At 42.3% G+C, this 18,400-nt stretch overlaps 1 protein-coding gene and 1 long non-coding RNA gene across 3 annotated transcripts in view; one reads left to right on the top strand and one right to left on the bottom strand.

Annotated features, from left to right (window-relative positions):
• Nucleotides 1–18,400, top strand: part of UBE3D (ubiquitin protein ligase E3D) — a 61,449-nt gene that overhangs the window by 15,256 nt on the left and 27,793 nt on the right. For both annotated transcript variants that reach the window (XM_081857310.1, XM_081857309.1), the window contains exon 8: nucleotides 798–967. In XM_081857310.1, the coding sequence (XP_081713436.1) occupies nucleotides 798–967 (170 nt within the window). The remainder of the gene's footprint in view (nucleotides 1–797; nucleotides 968–18,400) is intronic.
• The window catches only part of LOC309339375, a 77,603-nt gene continuing 60,069 nt past the window's right edge, over nucleotides 867–18,400 (bottom strand). Inside the window, exon 5 of the long non-coding RNA XR_014155258.1 lies at nucleotides 867–943. This is a non-coding gene — a long non-coding RNA (uncharacterized lncRNA). The remainder of the gene's footprint in view (nucleotides 944–18,400) is intronic.

Below are 18,400 nucleotides of genomic sequence, written 5' to 3'. Positions count from 1 at the left end.
AATTCCATTTAACTTTGTAGGACTTACTTCTAGGTACACATGAATCATAATCATGGGAATGCTGGATTTGAAGTTTCATTGCCCTTTAACTCCATGTTTATAAATGTGCTTCTGTCTGTGTATGCAAAAAAGTTAACCAGTCAGTGAAATGAACATAGTAAGAGGGCAGCCCAATTGTTCAAGGAGTCCTGGAGCAACCTTCCTATGAGGAAAGCTTACAGTGTTTGGGACTTCTTAATTAAGAAAGGTGAGTAGGTGGGGGCAGGGTGGGGCCAGGCACGAGAAAACTCTATAAGATTATACATGGTGTGGAGAAAGTAGTTAGAGAGAAGTTTTGCTCCCTCATAGTACTAGAAACTGGGGTTATCCAGTGAAGCTGAATGCTAGAAGATTCAGAACAGACATAAAGAAGCAGTTCTTCACACAGCGTGTTCTTGAAACTATGGAATTTGCTGCCACTAGATGTAGCAATGGCCATTAACTTGGACAGCTTTAAATTGGGATTAGACCAATTTGTGGAGGACAAGACTATGAATGGCTGCTGGTCATGATGCCACTGAATGCCAGTTGACAGGCAGCATGAGTGGGAAGAATGCTGTTGTGTTCATGCTCTTCTTGTGGGCTCCCTGTAGGCATCCGGCTGGCCACCATGAGAACAGGACCTGGCCTAACTGGGCTTTCGTCTGACCCAGCTGGGCTGCTCTTATGTTCTTAAACGGACTGGACCCCCACCCCACCCCTTTTTTTTAAAAAAACAACGAAACCCACAACTTGTAGGTTTGTCTCTTCATTCACAGATGTGGCTACTAAATTCTGATACGCTGCTGGTGGAATCTTCAGGAACACTGGCCTGCAGTAATATTTTTACAGTGTTTGAACATGATATGTCGTCTGATTTGAGGCCGTTAAAGAGTCAGAAGGCTATCAAAGTCCTTTACCATCCCTGTGTGAAAAGCAGAAATAAGGAGTAAGTACCTGCTGTTTATGTCGCTTCTATTAAAACACCGTCACAGGTTATTATTTTATTGCCATTGTTCAAATCGCCAGTGTTTTTATTTAAGCCAGTGAATTCTAATACAGAAAGGTTTTATTTCACCTATTTGAAATGGGGTGAAGCAAAGTCATCATAGTGTTTGACTACAAAACAAAATATTGCACTATTTTATATATAAGTGTGGGTATAATTGCAGCATGAGGATATCTGTCTAAATTCCGCTGATGGCTTTAACTGATGATAGAGCAGAATTTATTTGTTTTAGTACTTACCCTGTTAAGGAATATGGGCTTCTTTAGTGTGCTTACTTTTTCATCTGTTGGCTTCCTGATCCTGGCTTTTATTTTGCAATATATAAGCAGTATGAGGTTATAAAACATCTGTTCACACCCCCCCCCCCAAATGCCTTAAGGTCGTGTGAGGGCTAGCTTCACCCCTTGCCACCCTTATTTTAATATTCTGTTGGGAGCCACTCAGAGTGGCTGGGGAGGCCCGGCCAGATGGGCGGGGGGTAAGTAGTAAATTATCATCATCATCATTATTCACACAGCCATGTCTCTAAAGGTCGATGCATTTAGCTGGCACATGAACATTTTTTCTGATAAGGGCGATTCCTTCCATATATTCTCAATGTAAAAGAAACATAGTTTCTCTTTGAAGTTATAGTCATTCACTTTTTATTAATTCCACATGTTTTAATGATTCCAAAGGTATTTTCTTCAGCAAGGAATTTTGTACAGGTGGGAAAACTTCATTTTTCATGAATAATTCCCATAAATGGAAGCAGAGTTCTTAGACTTAAAAGTAGCCAGGGAGAATAAAGATGGGAATGACTTTATGCACATACTGATATTTGTGTGTAAGTATAAAGAAATCCTGTATGCTTAAACAGTGTTTTAATGAGTAGTGTGTAATGTACGATGTACGTTTGTAATGTGTTTGGTGAGGGAAGTCTTCTGCCTGGTCAGGTGAAAAATTGTTTAACCGTCATTTAGGGACCTTAACTGACAGCTGAAGAGGGGTTGGAGATAGAACTCTCTGTGTGCAAATGAAGGATAGAAAGTATTCGAACCACAGTTCATGGCTCAGTTGGTAGAGCATGAGACTCTTAATCTCAGGGTTATGGGTTTGAGCCCCACATTGGGCAAAAGGGTTCCTGCATTGCCAGAGTTGGACTAGACGACCCTCTATAGAACCTTTTTTCAATATGCAACGGTGGCCGCCAGAACCCTCATAGCACAGTACTGGAAAACACCAAAAATCCCAACACTAAAGGAGTGGCAACTTAAACTATCCGATTATTTGGAGTTGGCTAAATTGACACAGAAAATAAGAAATCAAAGAAGTGCAAAATTTAACAATGAATGGAATAAATTTAGGATATATATGGAAATAGAGACAAGGGGAAAATCAAAATGTTGATCAGAAACACATATGTACTTACAGAAATCACAGTAGGCATGAGATAACGCTTACTACGCAAAAAGTTTTATTAAGGAATAGACACAGCAGATAGATAAACAAGGCAATATTTTCCGAAATCGAGATAAAGGGAAGTCGATCAATGTTATTTAAAGTTGTATGTATTTTGTGTTTTTCTCTTTTTTTCCTCTTTTTCTTTTCTTCTTTTTTTTTCTTCTCTTTTTCTGTTTTTTCTTTTTCATTTTGTCTTTTGTACGTTTGTGAAATATATTTATGTCAAAATTTAATAAATAAATTAAAAAAAGGACTAGACGACCCTCGTGATCGCTTCCAACTCTACAATTCTATGATTCTATATTCTGATTGGTGGCTGCAGGTTTAGAATTCTTAGTTAGACAATGTGATTGGCCGGGGTTGGACTAGAGGGGCCAGAAGAAGTGTATATATGACCAGGTGCTGGTCAACAGTAGTTAGCTATTGGTTAGCCAGCCCAGCCCGTGCTGGTCAGAGGGAGGAGGGAAGAACCCTGCCTACAGCAGTAAGGGAGAAGTGGGGGGAGCCAGTTTAGAAAGCAAAGCTTTGGTATCCTGTAGGAGAGCCAAAGGACGAGAACAAGGCAGCAAAAACAGACCTGCATTTCAATAGGTCAGTAGGGTTGAAGCAGAGCTAATGCTTTTTTGTGGTAAAGAACCAATTTACATGCTAATGCTTTTGTAGCTTTTGAAGCAGCAGATGCAATGGGGTGCCTTTAAATTTGTAGGACTGTTGGTTGACAGGGTTTTCTTTTATAAACACACCACCTGCACTCCATACCCTGGATGAAGTACTTTCTAGTTCATTTGTTTGCTCTTTTAAAACTTAAAGGGACATTTTAAAAGAAGCTTGTGTAGAATATGTGGTGCTGAATGGCTTGCTTTCTTCATAATTTTAAACAGATTGGCAAGTCTCTTGATGCACAGACCACATAATAGCAAGGGCATTTTTGTCTCCTCTGAGAGACTGAATGAGGACATAACGCAGGAGGCTACCGTGGTGTAACTAGCATGGGGTTAGACTAGAGTGATGAGGTTCAATATGGGAAACTCATATTCAAATCCTGACTTAGTCACTGAAGCTCAGCAAGTGGTTTTGGACATTCACACTCTCTCAGGTTATCCTACATTACAAGTCTAAAATAAACTCCATGTTCACAAGCTCTTTTTGGGAAAGACAGGATACAAACATCATCAATATTTTTTCCAGCTTGTTTGGATAGGCCGAAGGCAAAAACTGTGATACAAAGAAACTGAGACAAACCACTTCTTTGTTTTTTGAGTGCCTTTACTCGAGATACATTTAATCACTTGCTTTAGGCTTCACTCCCTTCTAAAATAGAATCTTAAGTCCTCCGGTATAGAAGCTGGTGAACTGAATCATCAGTTTGTTCTTGATTGGATTTTTTGTGTGTGTGACCTTTAAGTTTTTTGCTGTTAAAACCAAGAAACCCAAATTGAAACCCTGATTGCTTAATCATTTTAAGGAAGGTTTAGCTTTAAAACCATATAAAATTTTATTTTCAGTCATACAGAGTACACTTGAGCATGGTAGCATATAAAGCTATATTGTTATTCCTCTTTGTCGGCTGTATTTTGGTAGAGCTCAGTTGCAGTATAATAAGTTAGCTATCTGTTGTACTCCCTATCCATATCCAATTGAGGACATCTGAGCAACACCAGAATATTGCTCCGAGCTATGCAAAAATCAAAACAAAAAAGCAGTATGAGGTAAAGTTTGGTCCCACCACAACAATTTATTTTCTGTCATGCAGCAGGCTCTTTGGATCTCGGCCCAGTACTTCTGGGTAATTTACATTTGCTCTCAGTTCTTAGCTTCTGCCTCATAGAAGTGTTTACTTGGCTGTTGAAGCTGCTTTTGGGTAGCTTGGGGACTTCTGTGGATTATCTTTATCTGTAATAGTCATGGAGCACAATCTTTAACACCTGCTCTCAGAAGTAAACTCCGTTTGAAGTTGGTTGGACTTAATTTCCAAATAGTGTGTTTAGAATCATGGGCAGGTTGGGCCAAGTGACTCATGTTCACATGCAGATTATTCTGAGTTTGCTCTTGTCTTCCTTTCACTGATGCCCACAGATATAGATTGTAAACACACATCATCAATGTTCAGCACACTCATCAATGTGTATTTGCTTTAGACTCAAGGCTGCTCATGGAACTGTATTAGGAGCAAAGCTGCCTAACTTCTTAAACTTATCAGTCCCTTATACCCTGTTCTTCCCCCAAAGAGCTCAGAATAGCTGACATATAGTTGCCAGGCAATTCTGCACTGAGGTCGTTCTTTGGCTCAGAGTTGATTGGCTTTAGAAGTAAAACTACAGCATGTGCCTTCAGATCATTCTCTGAGGGGGTTGTTGCTTTAATTAAGTTACACCATTTCCCCTTTCTTAGTGCTTTTCTTTCCCTCATAATTATCTTGGCCAATGAAGAATCATGTAGTGAAGATAACAATGTTAAGACACCAGCTTGAATTTCCTCAACTTGGTGCCCTTTGGATTTTGTTGCACCACAACACGTTATCCCTGACCATCATCCATGTGGCTTGGGAGGTGGGAATTGGGAGTCCCAAATCTGGATAGTACCAGGTTCGAGGAAGGCTGTACTAGTTAATCAATTACACCTGGGATCACTTAAATGAATTAATCTGGTTTAGGTGATGTGGTGATATAGTCCCTTTAAGATTAGCTTGCGGGTTGCTTGGGAATTTGTTTGAATCCCTGGAATAAGCCTAAACACAGATGTCTCTCATTAAGTCCTCAAGGCCAGTTTTGAATGGTAATTAAAGACACATACTTATTTCATTGGGCGGAAGGGGTGAACGCACATAGTCAGTGTTCCCTTAAAACCTGGGCTGCAGTGACCATAACAATCTCTCAGCATGGACGGTCAGCAACTGTTTGAACCTTAGAAGATACCATATTTTTCTGTGTATAACATGCCCCCTATTTTGGGGAACTCAACATTAAGAAAATGGGGGGAGAGTGCCCCCGTGTATAAGACCCCTTAGTAAACAAACCCCTTGTCTTATACACAGAAAAGTACAGTATTTTGCTTTGTTGTGAGGCATCTAATCATAAGCCTGCATTTTTATCAAAGCTTCTATATATTTCAATCAAGGCTTGTATTAAAAAATGAGCTTAAAAAAAAGGATTTTCAAATGTTTCATGCCAGGCAAAAGACCAGCTGCCTAAAAGAACCTTGGCAAGATGTTTTTCCTCCTAAGACAAGAAGGGCCCCATTGATTTATAGTAGAAAAACAATTCTCAAAGTCATAAAAAAGGGAGAATTACATATGCTGCCCCAAGGCTGAGAAAACACCATTAGGAATGGGGAAGATAATACCAATGTGCCTCCCAGTAAAATGAGCCAGATCTTCTTTCTAAGGTTCAAAGGCCAGGAGCAAAAGGGAAAAACATTTAGCTGACAGAAAAAGAGAACATTTTTGAAGAGGCTTCTTTTAAAAGCTGTGTTTTATTGAGTTCTTTCCTTTTTACTTTGAAAAGCTTTATTCTTTTAAGAGGCTACCTATGATAAATGTATGAAATATATTAGCTTAAATATATTGGCTTAAATGTAATTATGCAAAGGATTTAAGGAATGCTAGATTCTTATTTCATATGGTTGTAAGAGTTGTATTTATCCTGAAATTAAGTCAGCCACCAGCCCCCCCCTTGCCAGACAGAAGACGCCATCCGGGCAGTCTTGATATATAGTTGTCAGGCATTTTGTTTAGAAACATTAAATGAAGGAAATCTTTCAATGTTGATGTGAAACTCAAGATCCTTGACATCTGTTGAACATAAAATGTAAGATTAAACCATTTGTTTTAGAAGGCAATAGGGCAAGAAGGGCAAGAGGTGAGCTGGTAATTAAGATTCCATGTAAGATATATTATTACTTATTTGTCATTTATATATAGCTCTTTGTCTCCCATATAAGGGCAAGGAAGTGGGTGTATCTTTTGTGGGTGTATCTTTTGTGATTGGCTCTAGCAAACAGCCAATAGGAATTTCAACCAGGCTGATTGGACAGAGGCAGCCACAGGAGGAGCAAAGGGGGCTGGATTAAGGGAATATAAGTGCTGGCCAGAATGGCAGGAGGCCAGGCCAGAGCTTGGTAACCACGTACCACTGAGCCTCTTATTTATTTGTCTGACAAATAAATTACTATTTTAATTTCTCTATTGCTGCGTTGAATATTTCATTCCAGCTAAGCGTTAACCACAAGCAGGGTGCTACATTTTATGGTGCCCTGTGACTCGGATAAGTGGTCTGCTGGAACGCAGCCCCTTCGCCCTACTGGGCAGGGTACAAGAGAGAGGACAACTGCTTACCCAAAGCGCGCACTGGTAATTTTTTCCAGGGGGAACGCAGAAGACTCGTCTGTCTGATACCCTGCTCACTGGCGGCGACGGACCGGGGGAAACAGGGAACCAACCAAGGGTAAGTGCACAAAGGGATTTTTGGCCCTCCAATTAATTGGGAGGAAGAGAAGTCTTGATCAAACTTCTGCGTCTCAGTAAGGGGAAACTGAGTACGCTAGGTGGTTGGGTACATCAGATGGTGATCTGGTGTAGGGAAAGGGAAAAATTGGGAGGTAGAGTGTGGTGAAGTATCCAGCGCATTGTATGTGTGAGAAAGTACAGAGCAATCTGTAGCTGACCCGAGTGTGGAGTGGGCAGTACTTCGATTCCTAGTGAGGCGACTCCATCTAGGCAAGGAAACCCACGAAGCGCGTCTGTGAGTGACTGAGTGGATACTTCACAGGGCCATACAATGGGAGTTGGGGGTTCAAAGGGGGAAAATACACCTCTTGAGTGTATGTTAAATAATTTTAAGAAAGCCTTCTCAGGGGCATATGGAGTCAAAATGACGCCAGAGCGCTTGAGAACGTTATGTGAACTAGAATGGCCAAAACAAATTACTGGATGGCCATCTCAGGGAACTTTTGATATAAATTTAGTAAGCAAACTTTGGACTGATATCGCCAAAGAAACTGGAGGGTGCCCAGAACAATTTCCATATATAGATTCCTGGCTGAGCACATTAAATAAAAATCCTCCATGGATAAGGGAATGCAAAGTCAAACGATGCAAATTATTGGCTGTAAAAGCCGAAGCTAGGAAAGGAATCTTGCCAAATAAACTCAAACCCATTTTTGAGGGGCCAGAGGAAGAGGTGCTTCCACCTCCACCCTATGCTCCACATCGAAGGGAGCTTAATCCAAACACTCCACCAGTTGTAACCCCAAGGCAAGAAACTGGAATGAATAATGGGAGTGGAGTCACAGAGCTTGATTCCTTGATAGATTATGATAAATATCTTCAGGAGGCATTGGAGTCCTATAATAAAGCCCAAGCAGAAGTGGTTATTCCACCTGTGACTCCTAATAGACCTCCATCTACAGTCTCCTTTAGTGGAACAACTGATTGCCCACCCCAAACCCCTGTACATCCAAGTCCCAGAGAAATGTTACAGAAGTTACAGGGAGACCTTGCTCGGTCAGCAAGCAATACAGCCAGGCGTATAAAGCTGCTAAAAGAACGCCTTGCGACAGATACCATCCCCTATGATTTGAGGCCCCTAGAGCAAAGTGAAGAGAAAGATCACGTAGTAGCCCCTCTTAGAAGAGTATTTGATGCACTTGAGGAGCCTGCGCTGGTTAATGGGCAACCCGGACCACGGCCACCTCGAACTTCGACCCTGCAATATATTCCATTCACAACTACAGATCTGATGAATTGGAAAACACACACCCCATCTTTTGCAGAAAAACCTCAGGCTATGATGGACTTGGTGACTTCAATAGTAAATACTCATAGCCCTACTTGGACAGATTGTCGCCAGCTCCTAAATACTCTGTTCACCACTGAGGAAAGGAGAGACATAATTGAAAAGGCACAGATATATTTGCGTGAGCAGGCCAGAGCGGGAAATATTTATAATATTGACCGTCATCTCCAAGATAACTTTCCCTTGGAAGATCCTAATTGGGATCCAAACAATGCAATTCACCTGGCCAGACTCACCACCTACCGCCAGACACTTGTGCAAGGTATCCGCAGGGCATGCCAGAAGCCCACTAATATGTCTAAAGTCTCAGAAGTAGAACAGAAACCAAATGAGAGTCCGGGAGACTTTTTAGAGAGGCTGCAAGAAGCCTATCGTATATGGACTCCTTTTGACCCTGAAGCCCCTGAAAACAGTAGAATGATTACTGCTACATTTGTGGCCCAGTGCGCTTCTGACATTCGTAAGAAAATTCAGAAATCAGAAGGATGGGAAGGGATGCTGATGAGCCAAATTATGGCCATTGCACGCCGAGTTTATCGGAATAGGGATGAGGCTGAGAAGCAAGAGAAGAAGAAGTGGCAGAAGGAAAAGATGGTAATGCTAGCCACAGCAGTGAAGCAAGACCACCGCCCCTTAAATGGAGGGCGAGGGCGAGGAAGGAATCCACCACTGGGAAGGAATCAATGTGCAAATTGCAAGAAGGAGGGTCATTGGAAGCGGGAGTGTCCTGAACCCCTGAGGTTGGAAGAAGTACGCCCAGGCCCAGGCCCAGGCTCCGGCTCCGGCCCAAGAAACCAGGGACGGGGACGGGGAATGATCCGAGATGGAAGATATCAGAGACCAGGACAGGGACGGAGTAGAGACAATTTCATTGGACTGGCAGAAGAGGATTTTACCCAAGACTAGGAACGACCGGACTCCATAAAGTTAGGCTTCCAGGAGCCCACGGTCACGATTCAATTAGGGAGCCATTTAATAGACTTTATGATTGATACTGGGGCTGAATACTCGGTACTCCCAGAACTATTGCAGAAAAAGGCATCCAAAAGTGTAATCATTAAAAGTGCCACTGGACAGTCAGCCAAGAGGTCTTTCCTCCAACCTTTGGAATGCCAGATTGGGGGACATCGTTTAACCCATCAGTTTTTGTATATACCTGAGTGTCCAATACCTCTCTTAGGCAGAGATATGCTGTCCAAATTGCAGGCCCAAATCACTTTCACTCCTCGAGGTCCAGAAATGAAACTGCCATCAAAAGCAGCAGGAATAATTACCCTCTCAGTACCTAAGGAACAATCATGGCGCCTAATGTCAGCCTTGCAAGTCCAACCCACATTGGATACAGAATTAGACAAGCTCCTCCGAACTCTACAGGTGCCACCAGGAGTATGGGCTGAAAATAGCCCACCAGGAATGGCTAAGAATATAGCTCCAATTGTAGTAACCCTAAAACCTATGGCTACCCCTGTATCTGTAAAGCAATATCCCTTACCCCGGCGAGCAGCGGAGGGCATCCAGAAACATTTGGACCGCCTATTAAAATATGGTCTGCTTAAGCCTTGCCAATCAGAATGGAACACACCCCTTTTGCCTGTTCGAAAACCTGGGACAGATGAATACAGGCCAGTGCAGGACTTGAGGCTCGTAAACCAGGCTATCGAGACCTTGCACCCAAATGTACCAAACCCATATACCTTGCTGAGTTTGATCCCACCAGAAGCAACATTTTTTACTGTATTGGACTTGAAAGATGCATTCTTCTGTTGCCGGCTGGCACCACAGAGCCAACCTATATTTGCCTTCCAGTGGGAAGACCCTTTGACAGGAACAAAAGGCCAGCTAACCTGGACAAGATTGCCCCAAGGATTCAAAAATTCCCCAACTTTATTTGGCACTGCCTTGGCGAGGGATCTAACAAGTTACCCCTCAATACCGGGAGAAAAGGTGGTTCTGCAATATGTGGATGATCTTATACTAGCTGCAAAGGATTTTGATACCTGTAAAGAAGGGACAGAGGAACTGCTCCACTTGCTCTGGGAAGCTGGCTACCGAGTTTCCCAGAAAAAGGCACAGTTATGTTTAGAAAAGGTCAAATATTTGGGCTTTGACATCTCACACCAACAACGAGCATTGAGACCAGAGAGGAAAGAAGCTATTTGCCTTATCAAGGAACCTACCACAAGAAAACAACTTAGGGGATTCCTGGGAACAGCAGGGTTTTGTAGACTATGGATACCTGATTTCAGTAGTCTGGCCAAGCCCTTACATGAAAGCACTCGAGGTGCAGAAAAGGACCCATTCGTATGGGGACCTGAGCAGAAACAAGCCTTTTTAGTTATCAAACAGCGACTTATGGAGGCACCAGCCCTTGGATTGCCTAATTCGGAAAAACCCTTTCAGCTGTATGTACATGAACAGAATGGGATTGCAGCAGCAGTCCTGACCCAGAGATTAGGAAGTTGGAACCGTCCAGTAGCTTATTTGTCTAAACAATTGGACTCAGTAGCAAAAGGATGGCCTCCATGCCTAAGGGCAGTAGCGGCCACTGCGAGCCTTGTCAAAGAAGCTGATAAATTTACCTTTGGCCAGACGATGTATGTGAATGTACCTCATGCTGTTCTGACACTCATGGAATATAAGGGTAGTTATTGGCTAACGAACCCAAGGATGGCTAGATACCAAGGCCTATTGTGTGAAAATCCCAGGATTCATCTACGAGTAGTGAATATGCTCAATCCAGCGACTTTGCTGCCCCTACCAGAGGTAGATGATGAGGAATCACATGATTGTCTCCAAATAATGGATGAAGTTTATTCCAGTAGACCTGATCTGAAAGATGAGCCATTGAAAAATCCAGATGTTGTATATTATACTGATGGTAGCAGTTACCTGCATGAAGGTGCCAGACGGGCAGGATATGCTGTGGTCACCAATGAGGAAGTTGTGGAAGCTGAAGCTTTGCCTGCTGGCACCTCAGCACAAAAGGCTGAACTTATAGGTTTAACTAGAGCTCTGCAATTGGCAGCCGGATGTAAGGCAAACATCTATACTGATTCAAAATATGCCTTCTTAACCCTGCATGCACATGGAGCTCTATGGAAAGAAAGAGGTCTAATCGGAGCCCACGGGAAGGCCTTGAAATATGGACCTGAAGTAGAAATCCTGTTAGAAGCAGTATGGGCTCCAGAACAGATTGCTGTAATGCACTGCAAAGGTCATGGACGAGGAAGGGATCCAATAACCAGAGGAAATCATGCTGCTGACAAAGCAGCCCGAGAGGCAGCCCAAAAGCCTGTGGGAGGATTTATAGCAGCCCTCATACCAGAGGTAGTTCCAGAAGAAGTTAAACCTCACTATACCCCAGAAGAGAGGAAGTGGGCTGAACAGGAAGGAGCAGTTGTGAAGGACGGTTGGATGATCCTGCCGGACAATAGGATTTATGTACCTCATCATCTAGCAGGCACAATTGTAAGAAATTATCATGAATCTACTCACCTTGGCGGTACTGCAACTAGAGAGAGTCTCAGTCGGAAGTTGTATATTATTAATCTATCACAATTAGCAACTTGCATTTCACAGAAATGTGTTCTTTGTGCTAAAAACAATCCCAGGCAGGGACCGGTACAACCTCCTGGAATTCAGCATGTGGGATACGTCCCCATGGAAAGCCTAATTGTGGACTTCACAGAGCTGGTCCCTTCTAAGGGATTCAAGTATCTCCTTGTGTTTGTAGATACTCTTACCGGATGGGTTGAAGCTTTTCCCACCCGAACTGAAAAGGCACGAGAGGTAACTAAAAGACTCCTCACTGAATTGATCCCAAGGTTTGGATTACCTAGATGCATTGGAAGTGATAATGGGCCAGCGTTCATTGATCAAGTAGTACAAGATGTATGTCGAGTCCTACAAGTAAAATGGAGACTGCATACAGCATATAGGCCTCAGAGTTCAGGGAAAACTGAAAGAATGAATCGGACTCTGAAAACCCAATTGGCAAAATTAACCCAGGAAACGGGATTGGGATGGGTAGATGTGTTACCCATAACACTGTTTCGTGTTCGGTGTGCACCCACAAAAAGACTTAAGTTGTCACCTTTTGAGCTCCTGTATGGGAGACCGCCCTCCTTTGTTCAGGATATTCCAGCTGACCTTAAACAAATAGGAGACCATGTGACACAGGAACAAGTGCAATCTCTCTCCCGTGTTTTTGTTTCTCTTAACAGGTGGGCCCTCGAGCGCACGCCGTGCAGCATTGCCGAGCCGATTCATCAGTTCCAGGCTGGCGATAGCGTATGGGTGAAAGAGTGGAAACGTGATCCACTTGCACCTAAGTGGCGTGGACCTTACACCGTCTTGCTCTCTACTCCAACAGCGGTGAAGGTAGCTGAGGTGACCCCCTGGATTCATCACTCTCGTTTGAAGAAGTCTGAAGGCAGTTGGACGTGCAAAGGTGACCCCTCTAATCCTTTAAAACTATCTCTCTCCAAAAACCCCTGTATCTAGCCCTACCGGGAACGGGCTAGGTCACGGGCAACATTTGACGACCGGCCTGCTGCAGCCACAACCTGGAAGCTGGCTGACCTGCGCACGCCTGAAGCTTGAGGAGCGTCTGAACCAGCGACTGTGAACGGAAAGATTCTTTAATACAATTGATTGACTGCCCCCCCTTGTGGAACAATTATCAGAGATATTACTCATTGGGGATCCTCGGGATATATGTTTTGGTCTTGGTGGTTCCCCATTTCTGTCACTGGGGGAATTATATTGGGGCTAATAATTATTTGCTATCACAATAAGGTAATCTTTTGTGGAAGGAATGCATATACTAGACATCAACATGATTTTATTAATCCTGATCCCTTGGGAAGGGGAAGGGTCCTTGAATCTGACCAAATTGGCTAAATATGGATTCAGCCATGACCACAATATGTGGGTAGGTTTAGCTGAAATGGTAGCTAATGTTGCAAATAGGACCAATTGCCTTGTTTGCTCTCTTGGGCCAGATGATTCAGAGGGAGGTATGCCGTTATTACCGATACCATTAGATGCCATTGGTATGGTAAGCGAAATGCCACACCAAACTGAAATACAGAATTTCCCCGGATGGAACTCAACTAAACCATTACGAGTTATACCTGTACAAGGGGAATTCTGTGTACATAAATCATCAGATGCAGCTGATTCTCCCATGATAGGCTCTTCTCATTGTCACTATACTTGGGATTATAAGAAGAATAGTCATACCTGGGCACACGGTACTACCTATCGAACTCGGAATGCCTTGCCCTGTGCACCTCCTTTTATTCATGCATGGAAAGTGGTGTGGAACATAACTGTGACAGAAGAAGGCAATCTAACATACTGCACTGTGAACTCTCTACCCCTTTTGGTATTTCGCCTTCTGTATTCCCCGTACCAAAAACCTCAGACCCGATGGTTGTGGTGGATATGTGGAGAATGGGCATACAAGAAACTCCCTTCCAAATGGAGTGGGACTTGTTTCTTGGGTTGGGTATTACCACCAATGTGGATTATGCCCACTAGTTCGGCCAGGCGAACACGAAGGAATGCTGATATTTCTCATATAGCAGGAGGAAGTACCCAAAGTTGGAGCGGTACTGATGATTGGCCGCCAGAGCGCATTATAGCCTATTATGATCCTGCCTCCTGGAATCCTGGTGAGCTCATACAAGGGGCACGGGATCCTATTTATAATCTAAACAGAATAATTCGATTGCAAGCAGTAGTGGAACTTGTAACCAATGCAACGGCCCAGAGTTTGAGACTTATTGCACAACAGTTGGATGAAAGTAGAGCCGCCATTTTGCAGCTGAAAATGGGAATGGATTATGTACTTGCCAGGCAGGGAGGCCTATGTGGAGTCTTGAACTTGACAGGGAATGCCTGTTGCTTTAACATTTCTGATAATGGTGAGGCAATCCGTGTGTTGGCCACAAAGATGGAGAATATAGCACATGTCCCAGTACAAACATGGGAAGGATGGGATATGGGATGGCTCACCAATTGGTTACCTAATGTCACAGGACTCAAAGGGATACTATTGTCTTGCTTGTTTTTCTTGACAGTAGTAGTATTGGTTTTATGTATGATGCCATGTATCATTTCATGTTTTAGAAGTACAATTAGCAAGATGGTTTCAAATGAAACTCTACCTCATATCATGGCCCTATACAGAGCTTTACCTCAGGAATATGATGAAGGTCAAGCTATCAAGGACACTTGGGATGAAGGTCCTTGAGCTTGAAAGGGGGGAATGAGGCATCTAATCATAAGCCTGCATTTTTATCAAAGCTTCTATATATTTCAATCAAGGCTTGTATTAAAAAATGAGCTTAAAAAAAAGGATTTTCAAATGTTTCATGCCAGGCAAAAGACCAGCTGCCTAAAAGAACCTTGGCAAGATGTTTTTCCTCCTAAGACAAGAAGGGCCCCATTGATTTATAGTAGAAAAACAATTCTCAAAGTCATAAAAAAGGGAGAATTACATATGCTGCCCCAAGGCTGAGAAAACACCATTAGGAATGGGGAAGATAATACCAATGTGCCTCCCAGTAAAATGAGCCAGATCTTCTTTCTAAGGTTCAAAGGCCAGGAGCAAAAGGGAAAAACATTTAGCTGACAGAAAAAGAGAACATTTTTGAAGAGGCTTCTTTTAAAAGCTGTGTTTTATTGAGTTCTTTCCTTTTTACTTTGAAAAGCTTTATTCTTTTAAGAGGCTACCTATGATAAATGTATGAAATATATTAGCTTAAATATATTGGCTTAAATGTAATTATGCAAAGGATTTAAGGAATGCTAGATTCTTATTTCATATGGTTGTAAGAGTTGTATTTATCCTGAAATTAAGTCAGCCACCAGCCCCCCCCTTGCCAGACAGAAGACGCCATCCGGGCAGTCTTGATATATAGTTGTCAGGCATTTTGTTTAGAAACATTAAATGAAGGAAATCTTTCAATGTTGATGTGAAACTCAAGATCCTTGACATCTGTTGAACATAAAATGTAAGATTAAACCATTTGTTTTAGAAGGCAATAGGGCAAGAAGGGCAAGAGGTGAGCTGGTAATTAAGATTCCATGTAAGATATATTATTACTTATTTGTCATTTATATATAGCTCTTTGTCTCCCATATAAGGGCAAGGAAGTGGGTGTATCTTTTGTGGGTGTATCTTTTGTGATTGGCTCTAGCAAACAGCCAATAGGAATTTCAACCAGGCTGATTGGACAGAGGCAGCCACAGGAGGAGCAAAGGGGGCTGGATTAAGGGAATATAAGTGCTGGCCAGAATGGCAGGAGGCCAGGCCAGAGCTTGGTAACCACGTACCACTGAGCCTCTTATTTATTTGTCTGACAAATAAATTACTATTTTAATTTCTCTATTGCTGCGTTGAATATTTCATTCCAGCTAAGCGTTAACCACAAGCAGGGTGCTACAGTTGCTCAGCCTGCTTTTTACAGAGTTTTATTTTAATAAAGTTTCTTGTATGTTTTTATGGAAATTGGTCTCACTTGAGTTTCTAAACCTTCGATCTTGAATACATATTCAAAGTGGGTCATTCATTACAGATGAGTACAGGGATTCCTGAATTATGTCAGCCAATCAGGGAGGTTGTTCGGGGCCATGCTTACTAGACAGGCAAACATTTGTTGTTCTTTTAGCAGTGATCCATTAAAAGATTTCTGAAAGTGGTGACATAATAAACCACTTCTTACTGGCTCGGCCCTAGCTTGGATAGCATTGGTTGCTTTGACTCATTTTCTACTTTAACTAGCAGCCACTCTTTTGTGTCCAACTCATGGAGGTACACAAATGAAACCAGCTATGGCAAACATGTGACCTTCCAGGTGTTGCTGGACTACAGTACCCATATTCCCTCGTCATCATTCTACCCATCATCCTTGCTGACTAGAGCTGATGGGTGTCGGAGTCTAATAACATCTGGAGGGCCACATGTTGTGCACCAATGGTTTATACACTGCAAGTATATGGAAGAGAAAGATCTGTTTAATAATGGGTATTCTGTAGCTGCATAATGAAGGAAGTGGGGCCCTGGTCTCTTTCACTGCACAGCTATTTGCCCATAATGAAGCTGCTTCCAGAGACCCATTTTCTGCAGTACTGTGTACCATCAAACTCAATGACAAATCTTACATTTATTGCCCGTTATTATTGAGATACCTTATTAAGAAGGGAGTGTGGGCTTTTTGTTGTTCTTGGTGTTTGTATATCTCCCCGCAGTTAGTAATCACTTTCTGTAATTTGAAATATTCTTGTGGATTTCATATATCAAGCTCTTAATCCATTGAAAGGCATAACTGATCTCCTGAAACATTATGTACTCAAAAGACAGAATTAGATGCTCTAATTAGAGTTCTGATACTTGTATATCCCCCACCCCCAATCCCCTTTTTATATTGTCAAGAAGTTCGTTTGCACCATTAGTAGAAATTGCAAGTCAAGACATCTCTTGGGTAATGGTGGGATAATAAATCCCTTAGTAATGTAGCTGTCAGAATATTTTTTTAAAAAAATCATTTTAATTTTCATTCCAAATGCTAAGCTAACAAGGAAAGACTTGGGAAATAATGATTGTCTTCTAGTGGACAAGAGTACTGTCAAAATACACAAGGACAAGTGAAAGTTAAGTTGGTTTTCTGGAGTTTTGTACATGGCAGACAAGTTCCTTCACCACAGCTGAAAGCTAGTTTTTGATGCAAGTTTTGTGCCTGTTTGATTAATGTGGGATGGGAGGGGGCACTGCTTGGACAGGGCATTTTAGACTATGATTTTCTTGGATTATACCATGTCAGGCTATTGCAGAGGTGTGAGAAGTGTTTCCCTCCCCACCCCCCCTTCTGAGAACTGTTTTTTCTTATATGGAACCTTTTGGGGACTATAAGTGGTGGGTGGTACCAATGGTGGAAAAACTGGGCAGAACAACAAAGGGGACTCTTGTTTTTGTACATTGGACTGTGTTTTAGCTGCACAGAAGTTACCCCAGTCCAAATTAAAGGCCCTTAGAAGTCTAAAGTAATAGGACAGGCTTTGCCTGGTCCTTTTAAAGATTATAATGGAGAGAACTCCATTATCCTCCAATATAGAGGACTATACTGTGGAAAGTGTCCCACAATTTTGATGTCATGCCTGGAAAACCCTCTGTCTCTTTTTTTAATCTCTAAAGATGGGGGCATCTGGAGAAGGGTTCAAGGGTTCATCTTAATTGATAGCAGGTGAGAGAAGGCAGCCTTTCTCCCTTCAGAAGCCCTAGTCTCAGACCATATAGTTTTGAAGCCCAAACCATCAACTTGAACTGAATGCCAGAATGAACTGGTAGTTAGCAAAGATACCAGCATAATATGATTGGGGTGCTCAGTTGCAATTAGCGACATGACTTCTGCATTTTGAACCAGCTGCAGCGTCCAGATTCTGCTCAACAGCAGCCCCACGGACAACACATTGCAGTAATCTGCCTAGGCTGAAATCTCTTGAGGTACTAGTTTTTTGCATGCAAGGAGAGAAGTATGTGTGAGTGTGTGAATATTAAAGCATGTGCTCTCCCTTCCCACAACTCAAAGTAGTTCAGTCCATAAAAGCTAAACCACTGAAATATAAACTGGCCCTTTGGCATTTTGTTACCCAAGGGCAATGGGCTGAATGTTTCAGGGTGGGAGAAGTTTATACCCTCCATATTAGAAAACTCTGTTGAGGTTTTATTTGCCTCAGAGATGAGGGAAATGTGATTGCGATTTACATAAGTGAAACGGCTAAGCTCCCTGATAGTTGGACATTGCCTTTGTAATTTTGTTTACTTAAAAATGAGATTATTATGTCGGAAAATAATGTGTCATTAGCCACAGCCTGCAATGATTTATCATAATTGGCTGCTTTACATCCATTTGAAATAGCTAGGCACATGAATTTTCCCTAAGGCTACATTAGTCAGCGTGAGCTCAAACTGCTAGGTTGACATTTTTTCCTCTCCAAACTCATATGTGAGTGTAAAAATTTTATGAGGCAACTTTAACAAGGCCCTTTGGGATTTGGGATTATTTGTCTTAAGTTCTTATTAAAGACAAAAAAAGTTTCCTTCACTATGTTTATCCAGGTAGAGTAAAGC

The sequence above is a fragment of the Podarcis erhardii genome, assembly GCF_964252035.2.
Source record: "Podarcis erhardii genome assembly, chromosome: 3".
Taxonomy (NCBI): domain Eukaryota; kingdom Metazoa; phylum Chordata; class Lepidosauria; order Squamata; family Lacertidae; genus Podarcis; species Podarcis erhardii.
The sequence above is the reverse complement of the archived record's forward strand: the minus strand, read 5'-3'. Positions and strand labels throughout refer to the sequence as shown.